This window comes from Halteromyces radiatus (assembly GCF_025201355.1).
Source record: "Halteromyces radiatus strain CBS 162.75 chromosome Unknown BX664scaffold_8, whole genome shotgun sequence".
NCBI classification, from domain to species: domain Eukaryota; kingdom Fungi; phylum Mucoromycota; class Mucoromycetes; order Mucorales; family Cunninghamellaceae; genus Halteromyces; species Halteromyces radiatus.
Window position 1 is genome coordinate 841,540 of NW_026251694.1, and position 26,142 is coordinate 867,681.

Here is a 26,142-nt window from a genome sequence, read left to right on the forward strand (position 1 = left end):
TCTTCCCATCTTGTCATTGCGTCTCCTTTTTTTTTTTTTTTTTTTTTTTTTTTTTGATCTTACCTTGCATTCGTTTACGCCGTTTCTTCAATAAAAATCCTGCCATTTCATGCGATCCATCCAATGTTGCAGTTTCTTCTTCTTGCATAGGTTCATCACTTGTCACAGTAAATTGTAATATTTTAGGTGTATTGATAGATGATGTGTTATCTACATAGTAGAATATAAAAAGTGAATTAAAAAAAAAATTCAATATGCCCCTCACCCAGTTCTAGGAGATCAAAGAATAAATCCTGTTCTTTCCCTACTCTTGATACCATTCAATGTATATCCAATATCAATAGAAAAGTAGGACTTACCGAATATCAAAACACAATTACCAGGTTCAGGTACAGTATAAGAGCCATGAATTTTTTCTTCAGAAGAAGGAGTATGACTGATAGGAATGATTTCTTGAAACTGGTTTCCAATCAAATGTAAAGTTGCAGTTGACTTTCTTCGTTGTTGGTGAAGGGAAGAAGCTTGAGATAAGCGTTTGTTGGTCCGATGGTTTATTGATAAAGTGTTATCACCGATATTGTTTCCTAGTTTGACTGTTCCTATTGTTGGCGTTGTTGTTGTTGTTGCAGTTGTTGGTGATGTAGCAGTAGGGTGAAGAAGAATGCCTAGACCTGAAACATTGTTTGTTGTAGTTATGGAACCAAAACTCGATTTACTTTCTAATGTATTATTTCTCTCATCTATAGAAGTTTGAGATTGATCTTGGTATCTTGTTGATAAGCCAGTAGAGGTAGTTGTGATGACTTGAGTTCCTGGACGATAAAACAAACCAAAATGGATATTCTTCTTTTTCGTTGTAAAAGTCCAATGAAGAGTTGTACCAGGTTGTTTGACATGAATAAAGTGTTCATAAACGTCTCGAGGTTGAATTTGTATTTCTTGTATCATGTCCTAAAAAAAAAAAATATATAGTTGATATAAAAAAAAAAAAAATGAAAGAGAAGGAAATGGAATACCGAACCAGGTGCCTTTTTTTTTTGATCACGGGATTCAAAATCGGTCTACTACTACTATTTTATAAACAGTGTGTTCTATCACCCCCTTTGATGTTTTCAGATCGTAAACAATAAAAAGTCAAAAATCATAGTTTTTGTATCACATCACTTTACAAAGTAGGCATATACATTATGTCAAAGCATCTCTTTTGAAGTACCGATGCTAATTTGCATATATTTTTTTATTATTATTTTTTAACAAGAACTGCTCGATATCTTACTTTACTCCTTTCACATCGATCAAACGCTTCTTCCAATCCTTCAATTGTCTACAATATTAAAAAATAAAAATAAAAAAGTAATTGAGTTATAAAAAAAGAAATGATACTAGTTAAAGAAAAGAACTTACAAATGGGTACTCTTCGATCTTGGGTTTAATTTGATGACGAGCAGCAAATTTTAACATTTCTCGGAGAGTGTCTCTACCACCTACCAAATTACCAGCTAAACTCCAACTATTTTGAATCACTCCAAATAAGTTTTTAATTTCAATAGGTTTAGAAGGGACACCAATCACCAAAAATTTGCCTTTCCTAAAATTAAATTTCATTAATTAAAAATATTTAACTTCGAGTTAAGACTTACGGTTTCAATAGCTTTAAATAATCATCATAATGAAGATCTGCACTAGTAGTGTTCAAGATCATATCAAACTTTTCAACCTTTTCAAAGAATCCTTCTTTACCAAATTCTTTTGAATCAAGGAAATGATGTGCACCAAACGAGATAGCTTCTTCTTTCTTGGAAGGATTACCAGAGATTGCAGTGACATTACATCCCCATTTATTAGCAAATTGAAGAGCAAGATGACCTTTTTCAAAAAAAAAAAAAATGTTCAAATACATCCAAAAAAAAAAATAATAATGTAGATGAATGATTTACCTAAACCACCAATACCTACTACCCCAATGGATTGAGTAGGACTTACTTGATAACTATAAAGTGCATTAAAAACAGTAGCACCAGCACACATCAAAGAAGCAGCATACTTGAATTCAATTTCAGATGGAATATGATAAGCAAATCTAAAAAGGATATAATAATGATATGAGCTCTTTTTTTTATTTTTTATTTTTTTTTATATATATTTTATATATTTATTTTACCTAGCATCCACTACTACTCCATCAGCAAAACCATTGTTATTATCATCACCAGGGAACATTACTCTTTCTGGACAATAGATATCTTGTCCACTGACGCAATAATCACAATGCATACAACTTGACTTTAAGTAGGACCATCTAAAAAAAAAAAAAAAAAAAAAAAAAAAAAAAAAAAAAAGGAAAAACAAAATATATCACCATTCATTTTAATAAAAATAATTTTACCCAACTCGATCTCCTTTTTTAAAATCTGTCACATTGGATCCAGTAGCAACAACACGCCCAACAGATTCATGACCAAGTACTTTATCTTTCATGCCAAAAAATAGACAATCAGTATGACACACCCCAGCGGCTTGGATTTCGATATAAATATCATTCTCATTCAATTTTTCAGGGTTCCTGGTTGCCACTTTGAACTTGCCAGGAATTTCAGTAGTAGTAAATCCATTGATGATTTGTGTTGACATGATGATGATTAATTACAGAGAGAGAGAGAGAGAGATAAAGAAAAAAAAGGTATTTTTTATACCCAGTTGGAAAGTTTTGAAACCAAAGTCGGTGCTATTGAAACAATCATACCCTAGCATAAAGATCGGAATTTTGTTTAAACCATTTCGTGATGCATAAATACATCGTTTTTAGAAATCATCATATGGTCATAAAGGGAATTTGTGTATTTTTTTTTTTTTTGTGAAAAAAATAACAACAGATGGACACATTTTCATATTTTTTTTTTTGTTTCTGAAAAAAAAACTTTTATTTTCAGTGATGATCGAGCGGTAAACTATGTACAGGTACAAAATGAAGAGGGGGAAAAAAAAACTCTGTTTGATCTCAAACTCTAGTCCATGATAATCAATAAGAAAAGAGGATGAAATCAAAAAGCATAAAAAAAAAAAAGGAGGATGGGAATGGATGAATATAAATGGATGAAATGAAGTAAAATATAGTAGTAGAGTCTATAATAAGTGTCTAATGCAAAAAAAAAAAAGTCTAAATCTAAAAAATAATAAATCAGATCATCTAAATGTCACGGACAATGGATTCGACAGGAGCATTTTTATAAACAATACGATAGACAGTGGTGAAGAATGGGAATTCGGCGGTCATGTTGCGAGCTGTTAAGAATTCATTGACTTCCATAGATGTAAGAGTACCTTGTAACTTTTGTCCATTCAACAATTCCTTTTCCAAAACATCAATAGGTTTTCCAGTAGTAACAAAAGCTTCAGCTACCTTTCGGTTTCGTCCACCAGAACAAGTAGTAATCAAATCGGCAACACCACAAGATTCAAAGAAGGTTTCTGTTTGCACCATATCACCGAAGAACATTTGTCCAAACTTACGCATTTCCATCAATCCACGACGAATAATAGCAGCCTTGGTATTGCTTCCATAACCCAAACCATCAGAAAAACCAGCACCGACTATGATGATCAATCATTGTAAATAAAATAAAAAAAAATAATCAATATATCCATTCATTCCCAATCATGTTTTTCATTCTTATCTTACCAGCAACAACGTTCTTCAAAGCACCACATAATTGGACACCAACATGATCTTGAATAACATTGATACGGAAGTATTCAGTATCGAAAAGACGGAAGAAAATTTGACCATCTTCAACATTAGGACAACCCACAGTAGATTCACAATACTTTTCTAAGGCCACTTCATTAGCGATATTAGCTATTTTAATTTTTTTTTTTTAAAAAAAAAAAGTGATTAATAAAACAATCAATAAAATCATATACAAAATAAACTTACCACCAGACAAAGCAGCACAAGGAATACTCAAAATACGTTCAATTTCTTCAGAAAAGAGACGAGTACCAGAGGAAGTAATTTCGAGACCCTTGATAAGAGAAATAGCACGAGCATTGGGAGCCAAGTGACCCTTCATTTGTTCACAAACACCACGGACGAATTGATGAGGTACAACAAAAACAACAAGAGTGGCATCCTTACAGGCATCGACCACATTAGGAATGGCAACTACATTTTCAGGCAACTTGATTCCTTCGAGATACTTGACATTTTCATGTTCACGGTTGATAATATCAGTCAAGTTTTCACCATTCACTTTTTCTTCAAAGACCCATTGACGTACAGTTTTTTCAAACAAGTCACCATGTCGTTGTGTGTTGATACCGATTAATTTGGCAACAGCACTTCCCCTGCGATATATAAAAACAGATAAGCTTTCTAAATCACTTTTTTTGTTTTGAATGATATGATACTTTACCAGTTACCGGATCCAATAATACAAACTTTTTCGAGAGGCATGGTGTTGATATAGAATTATAAAGATAAAGTAAATAAAAAAAAAGATTCTTTTGATGTAAGTAAGAAAAAGAAAAAAGGAACGTTTTATAAAAAGAAAGTTTTTTTTTTTTTTTTTTATATCAATGGTGCAGTCGGAGAGTCAAAGCATAGAATCACTTTATTTTAGTGGCTAGTAACACTTGTCGGGGAGTGCCTGAAAATAACTTTAATTATTAAAGACGCACACGCATTTCCTCTTTCAATTGGAAATATTGTCAAATGGGTAAATAAATTCTTCTTACCAATCACTTGAAGGTTTAAAAAATCTCTCAGTTCATTTACCATATTAGTGATAAAATCATCCTCTCTTCCCTTTTTTACTTCTTTTCCTATTTTTCATCACTTTTTTCTATTTATCACTTTAATACTCTTATGACAATTCATTCCAACAATTACCATATGATCCTTGATTGCAAAAATGATGATAATCTAGCACCATTTTTTTTTTCTTTTTAATCGCAACTGATATCGCCGCTAGTTTCTCCGCGATAAGAAAGAAATCCAGGGCCCTTTTATTCACTTTTATGATATTTATCAAAAAAACTATGATAATCATTTGAAGTCAAAACAGGAAAAATGAAATTAAAATATATTGAATATCAAGAATAGATCATCTAGTAAAAAAAAAAAAAAAAAAAAAAAAAAAGATATGAGGACGTTGTATACGTGATCATCGTGTTATTTCAATAGTATGAATCACTATCTACCATTTTCTCTCTTGTTTTCCAAATATGGGTTCTTTGATACCCTGTAGAGTGACTAAAAAAAATCATCTCCGCTTTTAGATTCTACCCAACTAATATTTTTTTTTTTTTGTTGAGATGCGACGAATGATCTCGTTCATCATGACGTTTCTCTTATTTCCGCTAAATTGACTGGGGGAATGAGTGATAGAAAGGGGGAGGGATTAGCGTCTTTTTCTGAGATAAAAAAAAAAACCCCCTATCAAAAAAAGTATACGTGGAGAAATGTATCTTTAACAAAGACATTGACGTCATGTCTTTATCGGGTCTTTCGGATTTGAAGCTGCACCGTTCTATTTGATCGATGATAACAAAAAGTAATAAATGTGCGCCCCTTCTTTTTTTTTTTTTTTTAATTATGCTAATCCATACATGGTCAAACAGCTTGAAATATCAAACATTGATCTTTTAGTTATGATCGTTTATCGATGAACCAAATCGTTTAGTAACAAAAGGGTATTTACCATATCGAGTAATCACCGGAACATATGCTAATTTATTATATCACACAAATCTACCAAAAACCGCTTTTGTCATCTTTTGACAGACATCATCACTCATAAGCCGAAAAATCACGGAATGCCAAACATGATTTTCAACCATTCTTTCCAAAAAAAAAAAAAAAAAAAAAAAAAGGGCTTGATTGATGATTAGGACTATTTAGGACTGTGGATTCATCCTTTTTTTTTTTTTTGAAAATTTTTAGATTCTACAGCCAAAAATTTCCAATTCCTCAACACAAACTTGACTGTAAAAATCAATCATCAGAAGGATCATCAGGCAATTTTTCGAAAAACCGATGACATTTTTTTTGGTGATTATTGTGCATTAGGATAAGCGATAAAGTAAGATTAGATGATGTTAGACTATTTTTTAGAGAGGTAAATAGTGGGTAGTCTTATTAAAGGATGATCAATATTGGATGTGAGATGATAATATTTGTCATTTTTAATTTACTCTATAAACTTGAAGGTAACGTATAAATTGTTATTAAGTGAAAGAAAATAATTTCATCCACGTTCAATCCAAAATTGATACGATGACGATGAGCGACAAACGAAAAGACAAACTTTACTCTCCCGCTTAAATGCATGATGAACAAATAGGATAGATTTCTCCATTTTTACAACAAAATGTGACAATGATGGACAATAAGAGATAATGATGAGATGGTACGATGAATAAAAGATAATCCTATGAGAATAACGGTAAAATATCAATGATGATTGATGACAACAAGCAAATAATTTATTAGATTGCTATCACAATCCAAAAAAAAAAAAAAAAAAAAATGGACAAAGCCTGAAAAATAGATATGGCACCTTTCCTACTCCAAGCGGGTGGTGAAAAAAAAAGTCCACGCATTCAACTTTTTTTTTTTTTTCTCTTTTTCCAACTTTCCTTCCTTCCATTCTTTCTTTATATCTACCTTTCTGTTATATATACCAAGTATTTATGGACTATCTGCTATGTACAATTCTTTGAAACGTCAATCCTCAATCGATGACCTGACTGATACCATTCACAACAGCAAACGCTTCAAAAACATCCCTCTTAGCACTACTCCGTAAGCGTCCTTGTATTTTTTTATTTTGATTTTTGGTTTTGTATTTTACTTGATTGTTTTATTTATGGTTCCTTTTTTTTTTTAATTTCTCTTATTTAGATCACCTCCTCACTCTTTATCTTATCTTGAACATTATTCACAGTTTCCACCCAGTCCACCGATTGCTGTAGACAGTCCTTTGCCTTCCTCTCAATTACCAACATCAAATGCTGGAACAAGTACAATACCAACTTTAAAACGATTCACTATTAGTACAAGACAACCAGATCAACATCGGATACAGAAAGAATATTTTGATCAACAGAAACTGAACACCTCATATACCGATATCAATCAACTCCTTCATGAAGTACATTTTGAACGATATGTTCAACAAGGATCCAGTGATTTAAATAGGATGGAGTGTGATCGAGTCGATCTGTATGATCATGCCAATGCCATTCTCCGACAGGCTTTTTTACAAAGGCACTCTTCTTTTAAGTGATACAACTATTTGGCCAACTCACAATTTCTTCTGTTCTATAGTATAGAAATATCCAAGTTTTTACTTTCCTTTTGTTTGTGTGTATTTGTGTCATTATCATCCGCTTTGTTCTCCCTTTTTTTTTTTTTTTTTTGTCATTCTGCATCATCATCATCATCTTTACTACACTAGGTTTTCATTTGTTAGCTATACTTAATTATTCCCTTCATGCATCCTTTCTTCTTCCATCATTCCTTTTATGATAGTTTTATATATATGGTCTATATAGACCACTTTATGTTCCCAAATTTATAGTTTGCCTTTTTGTATATAATAAATCAATTTAACTTATACACTTTATTCAATTTTATTTTTTTATTTATTTTTTATGTTTTTCTTTTTTGAAAGATTTCCGGGATTCAGTCTCACTGACTTTCCAAATCAGTTCAATTTTCGATGACTTTGGACTTTTTCACATGTACGACTGACCCCATCATATAATCTTATTTTCAATTTTTTTTTTCTTTCTTTTTCTTTTCTCCACTCTTTTTTTTTTCTTGTCATCATTATAATGTCTTCTCCTCTTACTTATTCTACTTTTGATAGTATTCAAGACTCTGTTTCATATCTTCGTGTAAACTTTGACACTGGTAAGAAAAAAAAATATATCAAACAAAAACTTAAAATTGATCTATATTTCTTTAATGTTATCTAGGTAAAGCACGACCTCTGTCTTTCCGAAAATTGCAAATTCAACAACTTTATGATCTTGTTAAAGATAATGAAGAACGCATTTATGAAGCCTTGGCAAAGGATATGAATAAACCTCGTAGTGAAGCTCTTAGTGGTGATATTGCTCCTGTTCTCGAAGAATGTTTATACTTTTTAGACGTAAACTTAAGAAGAATATATTTTATTTATATATATATATATATATATATATATATTTAGAATATTAACTTCTTTGTTTTGAATTATAGAATCTTGATCGTTTAGCTAAAGAAGAAAAAGTCAAACCTCGTCTTGGCATGCATGCTATGGACACTGTCAAGGTGCGTAGAGATCCTCTTGGTGTGGTACTTATTATTGGCTGCTGGAATTATCCTGTTCAATTATCCCTTGTTCCATTAGGTAAGATAAGAAAATAATATATCATCTGTATATTATCTAAATGAATCACTTATATATTTAAAAATACGCGTTTCCTTTTCTTTTCTTTTCCTTTTTTTTTTCTACTAGTGGGTGCTATTGCTGCTGGTAACGCTGTTGTACTCAAGTTATCTGAAATATCTTCCTATACTGCTGCTTTACTTACTGAATTGATCCCTCGTTATCTCAACAATGCTCTTTATCGTGTGGTTAATGGTGCTGTGGAAGAAACTACTTTTTTGTTGACTCAAAAATTTGATCATATATTTTATACTGGTAGTCCTAATGTGGGTAAAATCGTTATGGCTGCTGCTTCTAAACATTTAACTGGCGTTACCTTGGAATTGGGGGGAAAATCGTAAGTTTTTTTGATGCCTTCAAAAAAAAAAAAAAAAAAGGGAAGCTTAATGTTTATTTTATATTGATATTTCTTTTTACTGCTATATTCTAGTCCTGCGGTCATTACTGAAGATGCTGATATACAACTGGTAGCCAATCGTATTGCTTTTGGTAAATTCTACAACTGTGGTCAAATTTGTATTGCTGTTGATTATGTTCTTTGTCCTGCCGCTCGTCTGGATGAATTTACTAATGCTTTCCGAAAGACAATCAAGGAATGGTTCGGTGAAAATCCCAAAAACTCCAAGGATTATGCTCGACTTGTGTCTGTGCGTCACGTGGATCGTATTGCTGGTATTATTGAAAATCGAAAATCTGGAGGTATTGTTTTTGGTGGTGATGTTGATCGTGATTCCCGGTATATTGCTCCTACTTTAATCACGGATGTCAAATTTAATGATGATGTTTTGATGGGTGAAGAAATCTTTGGTCCTGTACTTCCTGTTATTACCTATAATAATTTGGATGAAGCCATCACTCTGATCAAGAAAAAGTAAGTCCATTCATTTGATTTATCTTATTTGTTCAGTAATATTGATCAATGATATATTTTTTTTTTTTTTACCATAGTCCTCCTCCTCTTGTGTTATATATTTTTAGCAAGAAACAAAAGCTTATTGAACAAGGTAAGGTTTTAATATATGGTGTGCTATCAACGTTACACGATAATTGATTCTATACTGTTTTCTATTTTTGGTTTAGTCTTACAAAACACTCAATCTGGAGGTGTCTGTGTTAACGATACATTGATGCATCAAGCTGGTAAAGTGCATACAAAGAATGATGACTTCTTTTTATTAACCTGTTCTATTTATTTATTATTTAGAATACGCATTACCATTTGGTGGTGTTGGTAACTCTGGTGTAGGCAACTACCATGGTCATCGTTCTTTCAATACCTTTACTCATGAACGTGCCATCTTGCAAAAGAAACAAAAACTTGAATTTATCAACAAGGTTCGTTATCCTCCTTACAACTCTTCTCGGGATGCTATTCTTCGCAACTTTATGGTGACCCATCCTTATATTGTGTATCTTAAACGAAACCGTGGTCCTATTAAGACTATTCTTATCTTGATCTTCTTATTCCTTGTCTATTTGAAGAAACGGGCTTAAGCTGGCTAGGCTTTTTTTTATATTTTTTTTTTATTTGATCTTGTAGTTATACTTTATTTTTTATATGACCTCTTTCTCTTTCTCATTACTTGTAACTTATTTGAATACAAATGAATAAAAAAAATTTGGGTGACATAGTGAATCCATTCTTTTTTTATTTTATTTTATTTTTTTATCTTCCTTCTCTATATTCATTGTCTCATTATCATCATACAAATATCATATAGGTTCAACGTACAAGACATTTATAAACATGTTAAAAAGATTCGCAACAGTCTGAAAAGCATCATTTTTTTTTTTTTTAGTTATCAGCTTTTTTACGTTATATGGTAAACATTGTCCATCATCACAATATCATCCAATATCACATATCATTTATCATTTATATCATTCATCGTTCCATCATCATCATATATCATCCATTATTCAACCATCCATCCTTCCGTTTTCATCTTTCATTTTAAGAAAATTTGAAACGTTTTGATTTAACTAGAAGATTTACTCACTGACTTTTTTTTTTACTTGATGCCAATCATAGATAGATAAAATAAATTCTGAACCCGGATTGGTGGTCTTTGGTATTTTTGGCGGTGTCTTTGAGATCCAATCCGTTTTTTTTTCTCACGGTAGAATGATTGGCTAGGAACAGTTACCAAATGCGTCATGCATACCACTAGAATATGGTTGACCAGCGTTGTTTCAATCTGCCAATGAAATGCCTAGCAAAAAGAGGTATAAAAAAGAAAAAAGCTCAAGCGTCCTTTTTTGTCCCTTTTTTCTCTCTCTCTTCTCTTTTTATATATTTATACTCACATCCAAAATGACTATTGAAAACAAATTCTTAACTAGCAAAAAGGTATCTATTGTTGGCATTCCTTTTTCTGGTGGACAACCCAATTTGGGAGTAGAAACTGGACCTATCCGTCTTGTTGAATTTGGTTTGGCTAATCAATTGGAAGAAATGGGTTACCATGTTGATTATGAAGCAAATGAAGATTTAGATTCTTTGAAACCTGCTGAAGATCCTGTTGTGCAAAACCTCAAGAATCCAAAGTTTGTATCTAGAGTGACCCAGAAGGTGGCTGGACAAATTGAACAACGTGCTAAACAAGATAACTTCGTCTTGACTTTGGGTGGTGATCATTCTGCTGCTTTGGCTACAGTCTCTGGTGTTTTCGCTGCTTATCCTAATGCCTGTTTGATTTGGGTGGATGCTCATGCTGTAAGTTAAGATTATGTAAACAGTAAATAAAATAAATAAATAAAAAAAATTAAAAAAAAAGAGGGGGGATGAATAGGGTCATGTTGTACTTATTAGATCTTTGTGTTTTTATTATTATTATTATTTTTTGTACCCTATAGGATATTAATACACCTGAATCAACTGACTCTGGTAACATCCATGGTTGTCCCTTATCCTTCTTGACTGGTCTTTCTACAGATCATCCTGATTTTGCTTGGGTAAAACCTGTTTTACAAACTGGACGATTGGCTTACATTGGCTTACGTGATGTGGATGATGCTGAAAAGAAGATTTTAAAGGAAAACAACATCAAGGCTTTATCTATGCATCATGTTGATAAGTGGGGTATTGGAAAGTGTGTGGAAATTTGTTTGGATCATATCAATCCTAATCGAGACCTTCCTATTCATCTTTCCTTTGATGTTGATGCTTTGGATCCTTCTGTGGCCCCTAGCACTGTATGTATTTTCAGATTGAACTCTTTTCTCTTTACTTATTCTTTTTTTTTTTTTTAGGGTACTCCTGTACGTGGTGGATTAACTTTCCGAGAAGGTCATTATATTTGTGAAGCTTTGGCAGAAACTGGATTACTTGTTGCAGCTGATATTATGGAAGTGAATCCTGCTCTGGAATCTGAAGAATCTGCATTTAACACTGTACAAGTTGGTTGTTCTTTAGCAAGATGTTGTCTTGGTGAATCTCTTTTGTAGATACAATACATCATCATTATTTTTATATATTATTATTATTATTTTTTTGTACCTGATCCCCTAGAATTATTTTTCTTATATTCCAAAATATTAATAAAAAAAATCCCCTCCTCTTTTTACTTTTTTTTTTTTTCTCACCATGTTTCAGCACACCGTGAGTATTTTATGGTTTTTTTTATATGTCCGATCATCTTATACAAATGCGTAGTAGTTGGAAAGATAATCGAACTCTTAAAAAACTTTAAAATGATAATTTCAAATTTTGGTGATCAATAGTCGCAGCCCAGATGCCTTTTTTTTTTCTTTACTTGGTGTGAAACAGCAGATTTCGAGTTAGCGGCATTTTTATTTTTTATTTTACGCGCGTTGTTTCTTTTTTTTCTTTTCTTCTCTCTCTAATGAGATATTTTTCTAATACAACAGGTCACAAACGTATTCTATCTTTCTCAACACGTACATTCCATACTTCTCTTGTTTACAATATGATTGTCAAACCCGTACCTTGTCTTAAAGATAAGTAAGTTTTTATTCTCACCATCCAACCTTTTTTTTTTTTACTAGTATTATGTGATGACTAACCCAAGTTGGCTTTTAGTTATTCATATCTTTTACTCGATGAAAAAACAAAAACAGGTAATATCAAGCATTGACAAGTTATTTCAACTGATATAAATATGAGTTTTTTTTTTCATTCCTTATTTTACTTTACTAGCTGGTGTGGTCGATCCTGTAGAACCTGATAACGTCCTAACTGCCTTGGAGGACTATCCTGATTACAAATTGACAACGTATGTAAGAAAATAGGACGACTATATATATATATATATATATATATATATGTGTGTGTGTGTATTGGTACTCACTTATCATTATTATATGGATAGAGTATTGACAACACATCATCATTGGGATCATGCAGGTGGAAATACAAAATTATTGAAGAAACGACCTGGATTGACAGTATACGGTGGTTCAAAACAAGTACAAGGGGTAACAGAAGTGATTGAAAGTGACAAGCATTTGATCAAAATAGGTGATTTGAAGATTCAACCTTTTTTGACAAGGGGACATACCATGGATCATGTGTGTTATTACGTACAGGATGAAGACGAGAAAGCTGTATTCACAGGAGATTGCTTGTTCTCTTCTGGTTGCGGACGATTCTTTGAAGGAACCCCTAAAGATATGGATCAAGCTTTCTCAAAACTTAAAAATTTACCGGAACAAACGAATGTCTACTTTGGTCATGAATACACCGTCGCCAATTGCAATTTTGCTTCCAAAGTCGAACCCAACAATTCTCATTTACAACAAAAGCTCAACTGGGCAAAACGTGTCGGTTGCACTACTCCTTCTACTATTTTGAATGAATCTTTGACGGTAATTAATCTATCATTTTGATTTTATTTTATCATCCTCTTTTATATATATCTAATTATTATTATTATTATTTAGAATCCATTTTTGCGTGTACATGAATCAACGGTAAGAGAAGCTGTGATCAAACATCATGAAGATGCGGCTAAACTCACGGACATTGATGTTTTGGGCCGATTACGTCAAATGAAGGATAATGCTTAAATGGGGGATATATGTAGATATAGTTTATGATATAGTATCTATTATCTTCTTCAATAAACCAAAGATATATCATCCTTTTTTTTTTTTTTTTTACATGTACACTTTGAATAGGACAATAGTATACTAAATCTTTTACATTCTTGACACTTCATCATCTTAGTAGAAAAGATCCCTTGAATATGTCATCCATTGAACAATGATTGTTATGTCTTGTCAATAGTATAGTATCTCTAATCTTTATATATATATTTCACAAAATATGCAGAAATTCTCTTTTATTTAATACATAGACAAACAAGGGTCGTTCTTATCCAACAGAATGATATTATTAGACATACTAGATTATATTCGTAAAAAAATAAAAATAAAAATAAAAAGAGGATAGAGGATCTCCAAAAAAGGACAATAGCTAACACTTGCACTTTTATTCTCAGCCCACTTTTTTTTATTTCTTTTCCTTCTTCTACACTGATTTTTTTTTATTCTTTCTTTTTCCTAATCATGATCTTACCTTACAATGTACAAGATATTGAAAAATATGGACAAGGAAAAGCAGCCAGACTACGTGTGAGTGGTCGACGTCGGAAATCTATGGTGTTGATATTATTGTTCCTATCATGTTTTGCCATTCTAGGTTGGTTAGGGTACAAGGCAAGCAATCCATCTTGGTTTAACTACAAACTATCTAGTAAAGATATCAACAGCAACAACAGTGATACTATTATTATGACCACTACTATCACAACAACAATCATACATTCACCTACTCCATTAGCTGATCCAGTCAAAACCAGAGTGGAAGCCTTGATCCGTTCTCATCCACTTGTCGTTTTCTCCAAAACATATTGTCCGTAAGTGAACGAATACCCTAATAAAAAAAAAAGGATGGTATCATTTAGTTTACGTTTTTTTTTTTTTTTTTTTTCGTCTTCCTTATCATGAAAAAGATATTCGAAAAAAGCCAAAGCCATCTTGAACAGCTTTACATACAAAACTCCATATCAAATTGTGGAAGTGGATCTACGAGGTAAATATTATCTTTTTTTTTTCTTTTGCATTGTGTTGACCAATCCATTAACTTCATTTTATTTTGGATATGATAGAGGATGCTAGTGCGTTGAAACAAGCCCTTGGTGAACTATCGGAACGATACACATTCCCTAATATATTCTTGAATGGTAAATCGATTGGTGGTGCGGCGGAAATCGAAGCCCTGCATAGACAAGATCAATTGGCTTCTTTGCTTGGTTCGGAAGGGGTAATCATTTAATCTTCTGTCATGTGTATTGATTGGGTGAACTGCGAAAATGGGTGCCTTAGATTGATATTCAGATCTCCTTGCCGCTACTTGTCCCCCCCTCGTTCTTCCCCGCCATTAGCTTATTTATTTAGACCCTTTTGTTTTGAATTTTTTTTTCTTTTACTCTGTTCCTGTATATATTTATCCATCTATTTCCTTGTTTTTCTTTGTATTCATAATAAAAAAACAGTGTATATTCCAAAAAAAAAATCATTTTATTATTATCATCATCATCCAATTCTTTTGTATCTACAATATATAAATCAAGATCATTCATTTTCTTTTGTAAAAAAAAAGGTCACTATACTAGATATGGTATCCAAATTCTGGCCAAAAATCATCAACACAAGTCGACAACAACAATATCAGCAATGCCAGCAACAACCGTGTATTTCTATCCAATTATTAGAATCCGTTCTATATACGCATCATGGTCATCATCCAGTCCTTCGTGGAGTTGTCGAAATCAAGTTTAAAAAACCCAGTATCCTTTCATCTTTGCGTCTTGATTTCAATGGCAGGCTAAACTATCATCTTGATCATTCAAGTAAGGACCACTATCTAATAATAATAGTAAAAAAAAAAAAAAAGGTGAAGATCATGATTTTTTTTTCTCATCCATAATAACAATCCACCTATTAGATGCTTCATGTCAAAAAGAATTTGCCCATCGTTCCTTACCTATATTCCCATCTCCACCTTCATATTCTGGCAGTCATGATCCATCCATACCATTGTTTGTTCAAGGAGAAAACGACCAGACTAGATTTATGTTTGAAATGCCATTAGATACTGAATCATCATCATGGATACCAACGTTACAATGCCCGGAGTTCCAAGTCAAATACCAAGTTAAGGCTGTTTTAGAATATCAGCAACAGAACGACTATACCAAAAAGAGAAAGAAAACAGAGACCTTGACATCATTTGCGCAACCAGTCATCATTGTACAGCTACCGACCCAAGGTAATCTGTTCAGTAGTGACAATATGCTTGCCAGTATAGATTCCCGGAAACATACTAATCGTTGGTGTCAATACCGAGTGATCATTGATAAACGTTTTGCCGCGATGACATCCACCCTCAATTTGTCTATCCGTCTTGCCCCAATGATTCGAGGATTGAAACTTGGTTTGGTATCCATGCATATTGTTCAGCGTTTCACCATCAAAAATAATACATCATCCCAATCGTTTTCGCGCACCATTCCATTGTCATGTCATTATCAGTCTACCCCATTTCCATCATCCATGCATGCTGGTGGTACACTCTATGAAGGTGAATTCCAATACAAAATACCAGATACCACATCATCATCATCATCAGGAGGATGTCTTGTTCCATCCATTGAAACTAGTCCAATCGCCAACATCAAAGTCGAACATCTTTTGTTGGTACATCTAGCATTAACATTTCCATGTCTTTCGCATGATGGTATTGTACGTCGTGCAAAACGTGTGGTGACCTTTCAATGTGATTTTGATCTATTGCATCCATGTATGGCTGAGTCTATGTCCGATGATTTCATGTGTCTGCCTGCCTATGATCATCCACGCTCGATAATAAAATAGTATCATGATGTCAAGTTCGCCAATACGTTCTTTTGTAGACATTTCCCTTGGTCATGATGTCACGTAGTCATCTGTAGCTGTCATGCCATCACCACCTTAAGTATGATAAAGTTCACCTTTTCTTTCATTTTGTATAATTTTTCTTTTTTATAGAATCGCCTTGATTGTGATTTTCTATTGTGCATGTAAACAATAGTTATCAGTTATAAATAAATAAACTCTTTTTTTTTTTTTTTGCCTTTACAATCACTTACATTGTTGCAGTAAGGACATGAACCAAACAATACATTGAAGCTTCTTGTTGTTGTGGGATTGGATCGAAGCCACTACGAAGAGCAAAAAAAAAAAAAAAAATAGTGATCAATAGATGAATAACATTTGCTTTTTTCTTCTTTTTGGAAAAACATACTTCAAAAAGACAAGAGGGATGGAATCCACGGTTGCATTGTTGATTAGTACAAATGGTATCAGGAGTCTCTTGGTGCTTCTTGTCAGTGCTTCCATCATCACCGGTAGATTGAACCAATTTGTAAGCATAACAAATAGCACAAGCCATATCATCATCTTGCTCTTTTGTGGCCGTGTCCATTATCCTATCGGACGATGTAGTGTACTTTGATCGTAATACGGAAGGCAGGGCGCGTGTCAAATTCTCCACCAAAGATATATCTGGCTGCCATTGTTGTGCGTTGATGAATTGATGCCATGCTTGCTGGAAAGGCAATACCTTCTTTTCATTACCAAAAAATCGTACGATGGGTATATACTTTGTAGGTTGGGATGGATCTTGAATGGTTATTTGTAGTGAACAGTGATTTCCTAATGCAATGCGTCGCCAGGTATCAGCCCTTGATGGGTGATCAGGATCAATCACACGAGTTTGCTGGTCCAATTGATCCATTGTAGAGAAAAATAACTGGTAATTGTCCAATGCCTGGAGTGTACGATCTAAAAGTGCTGATAAGGACTGATGATTTGTTGTTGAATGAGAGGTTGTTGTTGTGATTGTCGATGTTGTGATATCCCTTTTTGAATCATCCATATATCCAATATGATGTTTTTCACTAGGAAGTTCAGCCTTGATGACAGGTGATTGTAAGGGATATTGTGGGGGGATATATGCTTTGATTGTGTGTAGTCGTCCACCAAGATCTTTACACTTAAAAATAAATTCATCCATCGTATCGTCCATCGAATCAAGTTTATCATAGCCTATCGTGTTGAGTTCAGCATAAATAAGAGCATAGCGTTCCCAGGAAGGTTTCACACGTGTATGATGAGTCACTGAAGGAGAGGAAATGTTTTCCTATTGAAATAAAATAATAATAATAATAATAATGATAAAAGGTGACATATGAGAATAGGTGTATTTCTCCATGTAAAAAAAAAAAAAAAAAAAAAGATAACTTACCAAGGTATCTTTTAGATCGCTAAGGAACATACCGACATCTTGACATTGATCAAGTCTAGATTGTATGATAGACTGAAAAGGAGATATGATAGTTCGAAGTTCATGACTTCCATAAATATTGGCAGAGGTGTTTGAATGAGGACGAGGTAGATGGAGTTCGATATAATGTTCTACTTGCTATACTCCAATAAGTGATAAGGAAAAAAGGAACAGAATATATAAATATAATAAAATAGTTAATATTGGGATTCCTTCTTTTTTTTTTTTTTTTTAGAAAAAGGACCTATTGGTAACTTACGTTTATTTCAATAAAACCACGATAAATAAATCCTTTTTCATCAGCAGGAGCAATAAGAGGGAATGTATGGAGGTAAGAGGTCATGAGAGAAAAAAAAAGTAATGGAAACAAAGGTGAAACCTTTTTTTTTGCTTTTCCCCTCTTCTTCTTCTCCTGCAATTTGAATATCCGCTAGACGCGAGTGTTTTTTTTTCAACATAAAAAAACAGCGCCAGCGCGTTTTTTTCTTTTTTTTTTTTCTTTTATTTTTCCTACTTGTTTTCTTTCTAATCACTCTTTTTTATTTATATACTATGCCTTCACCATCTACACCTAAACCACGAAGCATGAAAGCTGGTGCTCGTAACGTTTTACGTTCGAATGATTCAGCAAGTTTATGGAATTGTACCTTATCACCTGGTTGGACCGAAAATGAATCAGAAGTATTAAGAAAGGCTCTTATGAAATTCGGTATTGGCAATTGGGCAAAGATCATTGATAGTGGTTACCTTCCTGGAAAGACTAATGCTCAAATGAATCTTCAGTTACAACGTTTACTTGGTCAACAAAGTACTGCAGGTAAAGTGTCATATATATATATATACTATGATATTCTTTCTTGTTCATTGTCCTTTTCTTTTTTTTAATTTTATTTGACAACTTGAATAGAATTTGCTGGTTTACATATCGATCCCAAAGTGATTGGTGCACGAAACTCCAAGATTCAAGGACCAGACATCAAACGGAAGAACAATACTATTGTTAACACTGGAGGAAAACTATCAAGAGAAGAATTGAAACAACGTGTGATCAAGAATAGAGAAATGTAAGGACATTCAGTATATATTTTTTATATGTTTTCTGATTGTTTATTTTATAATAATAGGTACGAATTGCCCAAGGAAGTATGGGAAAATATTCAAATCTTTAGTGCGGCAGAGGTAAAAAAAAAATCAAAGAAAAAGAAATGGAATCATACAAATATTAAATCGTATTTTTTTTATTTTGTGTATAGACTGCCAAAATGATAAAAGAAAAGAACAAGGACATCAAAAAGTTAAAACGACAATTGAAAATGGTTCGAAACCAAATCAAAGATATGGCTTTATTACTACCAGCGGATCGTGTATCGAAACTCAAAGTAATCCAAAAAAAAAAGAGAAAATGTAACACAGGAAAGATTGATATGTTGTTTTATTGATTTTATAGGCTGAAGTACGAAGATCGTCTACAATCAAATCAAAATCATCATCACCAGTACCAACATCACCAGCTAAAGTAGCATCATCATCATCATCACCATCCACTGGAGAAACACCTGCCAAGAAGATGCGATTAGTTTAGTTTCATTTGTGTATAACATTTTTTTTTTTTTTTTACTTAGCATTGTCATTCCCTTTTCTCCTTTTTATATTATGATTCAATAAAGTTTTTATCAATAAAGGATAAAAAGTGTTGTTGTTGTTGTTGTTGTTGTTGCTGTGTAGACCAAACCGCATCATGTGGTTCTTTTTCCTCTTTCATCGCTGAGCCCTTTTTCAAGTTTTTGCATGAAATTTGAAACACAGCAATGGACTCGCACAACTTTTTCTTTTTCTTTCTTTTCTTTTTCTTTTTTTCTTTCTTTTCTTTCTTTCTTCTTTCTTTTTTTTCTTTTTTTTCTTTCTTCTTTATATATATTCTCTTTATATATCACAATATGTTTTGCATTGAATCTAGTGGTGGTAGTATCTCCAATCCCATTAGACGTAAACTGGTCATTGTTGGCGATGGTGGTGTTGGGTAAAAGAAAAACTAACAAGATTCTTTCTATACATTGTTTACTTGTATTAACTTCTTTTTTTCTTTTTCTTTTCTTTTTCTATTAGAAAAACATGTCTATTATGTTGTTATGCCAATGACGACTTTGCAGGTGTAAGTTTCTAGTCAATTTTATCTTTTTCAGGGACACAAACTAACCCCGCCATTCAATTTTCTTTTTCCTTTTTTATATATAGCATAGTGAACACATTCCAACTATTTTTGATTCATATGTTAAGGATATCAAATGTCAAAACAAGTATGTGGAACTCACACTTTGGGATACAGCTGGACAAGAAGAATTCAATCGATTACGGACTCTATCTTACCCTGATGCCGATGTCATATTGATTGCTTTTTCTGTAGATTCTCCTGAATCTTTAGAAAATGTTACCGAACTGGTAAATTATTATTATTATTATTATTATTATTATTATTATTATTATTATCATGAAATGACTTTTCTTTTTTTTTTTTAGTGGATACCTGAAGTCAATAAATATTGTCGTGGATTACCTTTTTTATTGGTTGGTTGCAAATCTGATTTACGCACGGACGAAAAAATCTTGAATTCTCTGGCAAAAGAAAATCAAAAACCAGTAACTTATAAACAGGTAAATACATTTTTGGTCATCCACCTCATAATGCTTTTTGTTATGTAGTACTCATTAAAAAAAAAAATAATGTATTACCATATTCAGGGATTTGAACTGGCAACAAGATTAGGGACTACCTATTTGGAGACAAGTGCCAAAACAGGTACAGGCATTGAAGCTGTGTTTTTGTCTGCGGTACAGGCTACTTTGAACAAGAAATCATCATGTGTCATTCTTTGATTATCTATACTTTTATCTCCATATTTATTGTCTTCAGTCATAGCTATATGTCTTCATTTTTTTTTTTTTTTTTTTTTTTACTTTTTTTTTTTATTCATAGTGTATTTATTTATTTATTTTTTTTATTCCATCAAAAAAAAAAAAAAAAACCAATCAAATATATCAAAGCAACGATAAAATAGTGTGTAATAAATAGTTTGAATGTGTAAACTAAGATCATTGCTACGCTGTGATGGGGAAGGGGGGAATATCCTAAAAACTAAAGGCTTGTATCCATCTTGCTTTGTTTTTGTTGTGTTTTCCATGCCAAGATTCTATCACGAAGTTCAGTAGCTGGTATAACCCAAAAAAAAAAAAAAAAATGATAAGTACAACCAAACAAATTATTTCATTTATGTCCTACCCGGTTGAATCATATCCATTTGTAAAGGTGCTCGATTAAAAGGATCACGACTGTCACTCAACAAATGTGCCCTGATAGTACTACGATCCACAATGATACCAGAGGTAGGAAGTAATACAGGGTCTTCCATCAATGAGAAGAAGATCGGATCTAAATAGAGAACAATAAAGTTGAGTCTTTTCCTTTTTTTTTCTTTTTTATTTCTATTGCCTTACCTAGGAATTCATCCGGAGCTTCACCTAATTCGTCTTCTTCATCTGCGCCACTTTGTACAGCCTTGGCCACTTGATTCACAAATTGTTCCAAAGCCATGATATCATCATTGGATTTCAATCGATATTTCAATAAGATGGATGCTGCCTTGGAAAAATATTCCTTTCTAAATGATCTTTCATCTCGAGCAACCGCTTGTACAAACGTAGGTGTATTGAGATTCAAGTAAATATCAATGAATTCAGAGAGGAGTTTTCGTGGCTGAAAATGATACTTTTGAGGATTCTTGACCTTGAGTTCTGTACATTTGGGTCCAACCAATTGAGAGAGATTATAATCAAGCATGGCTGCAAGTCGATCCACAATTTCATTCACCATGAAAGGTTCTACTACTTCGCCTGACATATATCCTAGCATATGAATAGTTTCGTTGCCTAAAGCTATATAGGATTGTGCTTGTCTTTCCAATGATTGTAAATTGGCTTCCCGTTCTTGTCTTGTTTCCTATTCAAAAATTCATTATATCAGTATCATGTATATCATCTTTTTGCCTTTTTTTTTTTTTGTCTTCTTACCATTGGTTGAGCTTGCCAAGATGCTATATCCTCCATGTCAGTTTGTATTTGGTGGATTTCTATTAATTTGCTGACACTTTCATCCATAAGATAAGTAATATCACTCATCAACATGTTGATGAATCGAGTAAATAATTCTTGATTTCTATAAAATCAATGAGTTTTTGAATGAGTAAAGATGAATTATTTTGACAGACAATTTCCATCCAACTTACTTGCTCTCTTCCCGAAGTTGTTCGCGATGCATAGGATGATTCCATATTCTTTTCATGACATGACTGATATTGTATCTAATGTTGAATTTGTCATAAAATTGTGAGCTTGCACCAGTTTGTTCGACATCTGTCAAATAATCATAATAATAAAAAAAAGAGACAAATGAGAAAAAAAAATAGGTTACAGTTCAAATTATATACTAAAGTATTTACCGACATAAAAAGCCATCAAAGATGGTACAAGATGTTTGAGCGCCAAAGGATTGGAGTTCAACATAGCTTCCAACTCTCCAGGAATGCCATTGCCCAATGGATGAGTGAAGAAGAAAAGAATCTAGACGTAAAGATAAAACAATATTAGATGACATTACTTTTGTCTACTCCAACTCTATAAAATTCTTGAAAGTGCTTACCTCGACAAACTTGGCTTTGAGATAAGGATTCTTGATATATTTCATGTTGCGTAAAAACGTGATGATAAAAGTAACAAGTTCTTCTTGAGGATGACTTTTGATAACTTGAGTTTCATAACCATATCTAAAATAGAGTCATAAAAGGGTATATGAGATAACTGTTAATCCATCTATAATTATATATTCACTTTACTTTCCGAGGAAAATGAAATATTCCACAATATCTTCAATAATCCATTCTGGTAACATTGAAAAGTTTTCAGGAATATCATGTGGTAGAGGAAGTTGAACTGTATCCCAAGGATGACGATGTTTTTGGTCTACCATTCGAATAAGCCAAGCCATCACTAAATTATAGAATTGCATCACTTGACTAAGGAATTCAGGGTCCAATAGCATCGTTTCGTAAGCCAGTTTTTGTTGAGTCATCTTTTCAAAGTTTTTCTTCATAATAGTAATAATAAAAAAAAAGTTAGTATCTCTTCTCCTACTGGTATTTTTTTTTTCTATTTCTACCTTCAATTGTTTGGCCACATAATCTTGTATCACTCCTTGAGGTGACTATACAAAAAAAAAAAAATAAATTAAATATTAAAAACTTAGTATCATATGCTTTACATAGTATCAAATATTCATTTACGTTTGCTGATTGTGCTGCATCCTCTTGAGCCTTGTCACATTGTTTTTTGAGTTCCCCATATTCGCGAATAAAATGGTTAAAGTTGACAAATGATCGAATAGGACCACAGTGAAGGAAAGTCAATGTCAAGTAAAAGATTTCGGTAATAAAATTATGATCTATTAAAAGAAAAAAAAATGATACATTTTTTATTATCAATGTACAAAATACATTTCACATTTCGTTCTCTTTTTTTTTTTTTTTATCACTTACTTGTTGTTGGCTGTACTGCATTGTAATAAGCATCTGACTGTAATTCATCTGCGTTAATCTTGGTATCCTTTTTCACATCAATTCGATTAGAAGTTCTAAAGTAGGTGGTGTCGATCTTGTCAATCTAATAAATAAATAAACCAAAAATGAGAAAAATGCATCAAGTTATTCACTTTTTTTTTTTTTTTTTTTTTTTTTTTTTTTTTTTTTTTTTTACCTTTGAAGCTCTAATATCCAAAAACGGTTCACAAAACGCTAATAATGTAGTACATACATTTCGCATAAATCCACCAGAAGCTACAGTACGCGGATCCACTTGCATTTGAGCACGCTTTTCATTTAGTTTGAGAATATGACCAAAGTAATTCAAAAGTAATTCTCGTGGTTCAGTACCAGATCGAACAATACTGTTGGATAGAGTGAATAGTGAACGCTATTATGACAAATCGTATAAGTAAACATTTGTGAAAATTAGGTTAAGTATTTCTTTTTATTTCGGCTTTACCTCCAAGTTTCGCATGGTACCACGTAACCCATTCATTGCCGAGTTCAAGTCTGCTTGATTTCTATCTTCAGAATGTTGAAAATACTTTTCACCTACATCAGGCTACCAAAAAAAAAAAAAAAAAAAAAAAAGAATCAATGAACATAACATAATCAAAATGTGAATATTTCATATATTACTTACAGCACTATCTGGATAAGCAGACAAGGAGAAAAATGGTCCAAGAAGTGATAATTGTTCAATATTGGAAGCAAGTGCATTTTGAGGATCAAAATCCGGGAAAGTAGTCAACTATTAGAATGAAAGAAGGTATATGAGTTTGTAGTTTATGATCCATAATTTAAAAACATGTCGTACCGAGGCTGCAACAGTCTTGTTTTCACAAAGTATTAAAAGAGACTAAATGATACAAGAAAGATAATATAAATAATGTTAGTAAAGGACAAAGACAAGCTTTATATCGCTTTATATACCTGAAGATGAGGAGTAAAGTTACTAATAATACTGAATTGTCGAACTTGAGCCGAAATCATTGATAAAGCAGGACCCAAGATCTAAATAGAATATATATATATATGTATAAAGTCCAAATATAAATATCACCTCAGTATTCTTAACATATATTCCTTACCGTATCTAGTCCTTCATCAGCAAAACGAGATACTAGATCAGCAATGTAACTCCTTGGTAGCCCATCCGATGAATCAGGATCAGCCAATAACTTAGGGACAAGTTGAGCAGGACCCTGTTCCAATATCCTAGACGAGAAAGATAATACAGTGATGACAATAATGATATTAGATAATCTTCATCAATCATATCCTACATTTATAACTTACGAATCGCTTTGAGGGAACATATCAGGAATTTGGATAATAAGTCCAGAATAAGATATGAGTAGATTCTTGACCAAGTCTAAAGCATTGATTCTTTGATTGAGTACAGATTGTTCCAGGTTCTGTTAATAAAAGAAAAAGTTAGCATACCCAAATCATCATATTGTTTCGATTAAGTTTTTTTTTTTTTTTTTTTTTTTTTTTTTTTTTTTTTTTTTTTTTTTACCTTGCTTCTAATCAAAGTATTGCGTCTGATGTCCTGCGCTTGTTTCCAGCATTTCAGAAGATAATCAAAGGGACGAATTTTCAATGATGCTTGTACATCAGCAGGTAATTCAGCATGTGGTTCATTTGGATCCAATGACATACGAGCAATCAAAACACGATCTAATAAATCCATCTTCAACAAATATGGTTTCGATTCTACATTAGAATAAAGTAAAAGAATAAACAAAGATAAAGGTGAGTATGTCATATTCATTAATTGCCTAGTATTTTATAAAGTATATTATTACCATTCTCTTCTTCTAATTCTTGTACCAAGCTATATAGATAGACACAGATACCACGTTTATAAACAGCATTAGGCTTGAAGTGTTCAAGGTGTAAAAAAAAAAAAAATAGATAAAATAAGAAGAAAAAAAGATCAATTCATGATCAAATAATTTCATTCATAAGGTGTTTGTATATCATTTTTTTTTCTCACTTACATCTAAGGTGACTTGAAGTATACGAGAGTAAGCATCATTTTGCCATTCTTCAAATGATTTTGCTGGTGCTTGAACAGTAGGAGTTGAAGTAATGCGGTTTTTAGTTTCTGCTGGACTTGTTGACGTGGTTACAGTGGACGTGTTTTGTGGACTAGTAGAAGATGTTACCGTTGACCTAAATTTTGGCTTAACTGCAGGTGTCTATCAAATGAAATACATATGAATTTCACATTTGTTAGGGAATAACACTTGAATTGCCTTCCTTTCTATTTGAAATATTATCAACTTACTGGGTTTGTTTCATCGAGAATAGGTAAAGGTTTAAGTTTTCTTGCTTGTTGTTGTTGTTGTTGATCCTGACCAGTTGATCTTTGTTGTTCCTCTTGACGTTTCTTTTGTTCTTCAGCTTGCTGTTCTAATTTGGCGGCGCGTTTCAAACGAATCTATTCAAAAAGACAACTTTTATTAGTCATTCCAATATCATACGTAATATATGAGTCCAAAAGTGGAAACTTGATATAACATAAAATAGTTTCTTATACCTTCTCTGCTTCTGATAGTTCGGCTGACATGAATATGATGAATTGAGGTTCACAATAAAAATGATAGAGATGATATAAAGTAAAAAGTAAGAGACAAAGGGAAATGAGAAGAGAAAAGAAGGGAAAGAAAGAAAGAGAAAGTGCATTCGGTGTTTTAAAACTCTATTCAAAAGTGGGAAA

The 26,142-nt window shown here is 32.6% G+C and overlaps 11 protein-coding genes across 11 annotated transcripts; 7 read left to right on the forward strand and 4 right to left on the reverse strand.

Moving 5' to 3' along the window:
• Positions 1-1,243: 1,243 nt before the first annotated feature.
• Positions 1,244-2,634, reverse strand: BX664DRAFT_380645 (chaperonin 10-like protein; the record flags this gene model as incomplete). Its single annotated transcript, XM_051548913.1, has 6 exons — positions 1,244-1,324; positions 1,405-1,588; positions 1,641-1,866; positions 1,938-2,080; positions 2,162-2,299; positions 2,387-2,634. 6 exons carry the CDS (start codon positions 2,629-2,631, stop codon positions 1,244-1,246), a joined length of 1,017 nt encoding a protein of 338 aa, XP_051397158.1.
• A 262-nt stretch (positions 2,635-2,896) lies between these two features.
• BX664DRAFT_302442 (glycerol-3-phosphate dehydrogenase [NAD+]) lies at positions 2,897-4,523 on the reverse strand. Its single transcript, XM_051542432.1, has 4 exons — positions 4,413-4,523; positions 3,935-4,344; positions 3,680-3,856; positions 2,897-3,591 (listed from the first exon to the last, which is right to left on the reverse strand). The coding sequence occupies exons 1-4, from the start codon at positions 4,451-4,453 to the stop codon at positions 3,188-3,190; spliced, it is 1,032 nt and encodes a 343-aa protein (XP_051397159.1). The 5' UTR covers positions 4,454-4,523; the 3' UTR covers positions 2,897-3,187.
• Positions 4,524-7,807: 3,284 nt separating this feature from the next.
• BX664DRAFT_302446 (Aldehyde/histidinol dehydrogenase) lies at positions 7,808-10,151 on the forward strand. Its single transcript, XM_051542433.1, has 8 exons — positions 7,808-7,915; positions 7,981-8,156; positions 8,246-8,396; positions 8,505-8,772; positions 8,866-9,306; positions 9,384-9,439; positions 9,516-9,575; positions 9,640-10,151. Exons 1-8 carry the CDS (start codon positions 7,837-7,839, stop codon positions 9,927-9,929), a joined length of 1,521 nt encoding a protein of 506 aa, XP_051397160.1. The 5' UTR covers positions 7,808-7,836; the 3' UTR covers positions 9,930-10,151.
• A 579-nt stretch (positions 10,152-10,730) lies between these two features.
• On the forward strand, positions 10,731-12,007 carry BX664DRAFT_340825 (arginase). The gene is made up of 3 exons (XM_051546890.1): positions 10,731-11,151; positions 11,292-11,630; positions 11,688-12,007. The coding sequence occupies exons 1-3, from the start codon at positions 10,750-10,752 to the stop codon at positions 11,880-11,882; spliced, it is 936 nt and encodes a 311-aa protein (XP_051397161.1). The 5' UTR covers positions 10,731-10,749; the 3' UTR covers positions 11,883-12,007.
• A 197-nt stretch (positions 12,008-12,204) lies between these two features.
• On the forward strand, positions 12,205-13,556 carry BX664DRAFT_340828 (hydroxyacylglutathione hydrolase). Its single transcript, XM_051546891.1, has 5 exons — positions 12,205-12,399; positions 12,478-12,515; positions 12,595-12,670; positions 12,767-13,262; positions 13,338-13,556. Exons 1-5 carry the CDS (start codon positions 12,281-12,283, stop codon positions 13,461-13,463), a joined length of 855 nt encoding a protein of 284 aa, XP_051397162.1. The 5' UTR covers positions 12,205-12,280; the 3' UTR covers positions 13,464-13,556.
• Positions 13,557-13,935: 379 nt separating this feature from the next.
• On the forward strand, positions 13,936-14,914 carry BX664DRAFT_340830 (uncharacterized protein). The gene is made up of 3 exons (XM_051546892.1): positions 13,936-14,314; positions 14,411-14,490; positions 14,567-14,914. Exons 1-3 carry the CDS (start codon positions 13,965-13,967, stop codon positions 14,731-14,733), a joined length of 597 nt encoding a protein of 198 aa, XP_051397163.1. The 5' UTR covers positions 13,936-13,964; the 3' UTR covers positions 14,734-14,914.
• A 628-nt stretch (positions 14,915-15,542) lies between these two features.
• Positions 15,543-16,334, forward strand: BX664DRAFT_268595 (uncharacterized protein; the record flags this gene model as incomplete). The annotated part of the gene is made up of 1 exon (XM_051541003.1): positions 15,543-16,334. The coding sequence occupies one exon, from the start codon at positions 15,543-15,545 to the stop codon at positions 16,332-16,334; it is 792 nt and encodes a 263-aa protein (XP_051397164.1).
• A 147-nt stretch (positions 16,335-16,481) lies between these two features.
• Positions 16,482-18,127, reverse strand: BX664DRAFT_317484 (FANCL C-terminal domain-containing protein; the record flags this gene model as incomplete). Its single annotated transcript, XM_051542746.1, has 5 exons — positions 16,482-16,508; positions 16,589-16,660; positions 16,744-17,640; positions 17,746-17,922; positions 18,044-18,127. 5 exons carry the CDS (start codon positions 18,125-18,127, stop codon positions 16,482-16,484), a joined length of 1,257 nt encoding a protein of 418 aa, XP_051397165.1.
• A 179-nt stretch (positions 18,128-18,306) lies between these two features.
• Positions 18,307-19,505, forward strand: BX664DRAFT_340834 (uncharacterized protein). The gene is made up of 5 exons (XM_051546893.1): positions 18,307-18,601; positions 18,692-18,848; positions 18,909-18,963; positions 19,038-19,163; positions 19,232-19,505. Exons 1-5 carry the CDS (start codon positions 18,337-18,339, stop codon positions 19,364-19,366), a joined length of 738 nt encoding a protein of 245 aa, XP_051397166.1. The 5' UTR covers positions 18,307-18,336; the 3' UTR covers positions 19,367-19,505.
• A 166-nt stretch (positions 19,506-19,671) lies between these two features.
• On the forward strand, positions 19,672-20,713 carry BX664DRAFT_302452 (P-loop containing nucleoside triphosphate hydrolase protein). The gene is made up of 5 exons (XM_051542434.1): positions 19,672-19,804; positions 19,891-19,936; positions 20,020-20,223; positions 20,302-20,436; positions 20,524-20,713. Exons 1-5 carry the CDS (start codon positions 19,722-19,724, stop codon positions 20,656-20,658), a joined length of 603 nt encoding a protein of 200 aa, XP_051397167.1. The 5' UTR covers positions 19,672-19,721; the 3' UTR covers positions 20,659-20,713.
• Positions 20,714-20,810: 97 nt separating this feature from the next.
• BX664DRAFT_340838 (ubiquitin elongating factor core-domain-containing protein) lies at positions 20,811-26,102 on the reverse strand. The gene is made up of 23 exons (XM_051546894.1): positions 25,963-26,102; positions 25,711-25,863; positions 25,421-25,621; positions 25,226-25,298; positions 24,937-25,133; positions 24,714-24,832; positions 24,506-24,632; positions 24,348-24,428; positions 24,232-24,273; positions 24,058-24,165; positions 23,875-23,976; positions 23,587-23,802; positions 23,370-23,493; positions 23,118-23,275; positions 22,994-23,038; positions 22,671-22,921; positions 22,478-22,601; positions 22,278-22,398; positions 22,065-22,191; positions 21,850-21,994; positions 21,277-21,778; positions 21,062-21,211; positions 20,811-20,991 (listed from the first exon to the last, which is right to left on the reverse strand). The coding sequence occupies exons 1-23, from the start codon at positions 25,990-25,992 to the stop codon at positions 20,918-20,920; spliced, it is 3,270 nt and encodes a 1,089-aa protein (XP_051397168.1). The 5' UTR covers positions 25,993-26,102; the 3' UTR covers positions 20,811-20,917.
• Between the last annotated feature and the right edge of the window lie 40 nt (positions 26,103-26,142).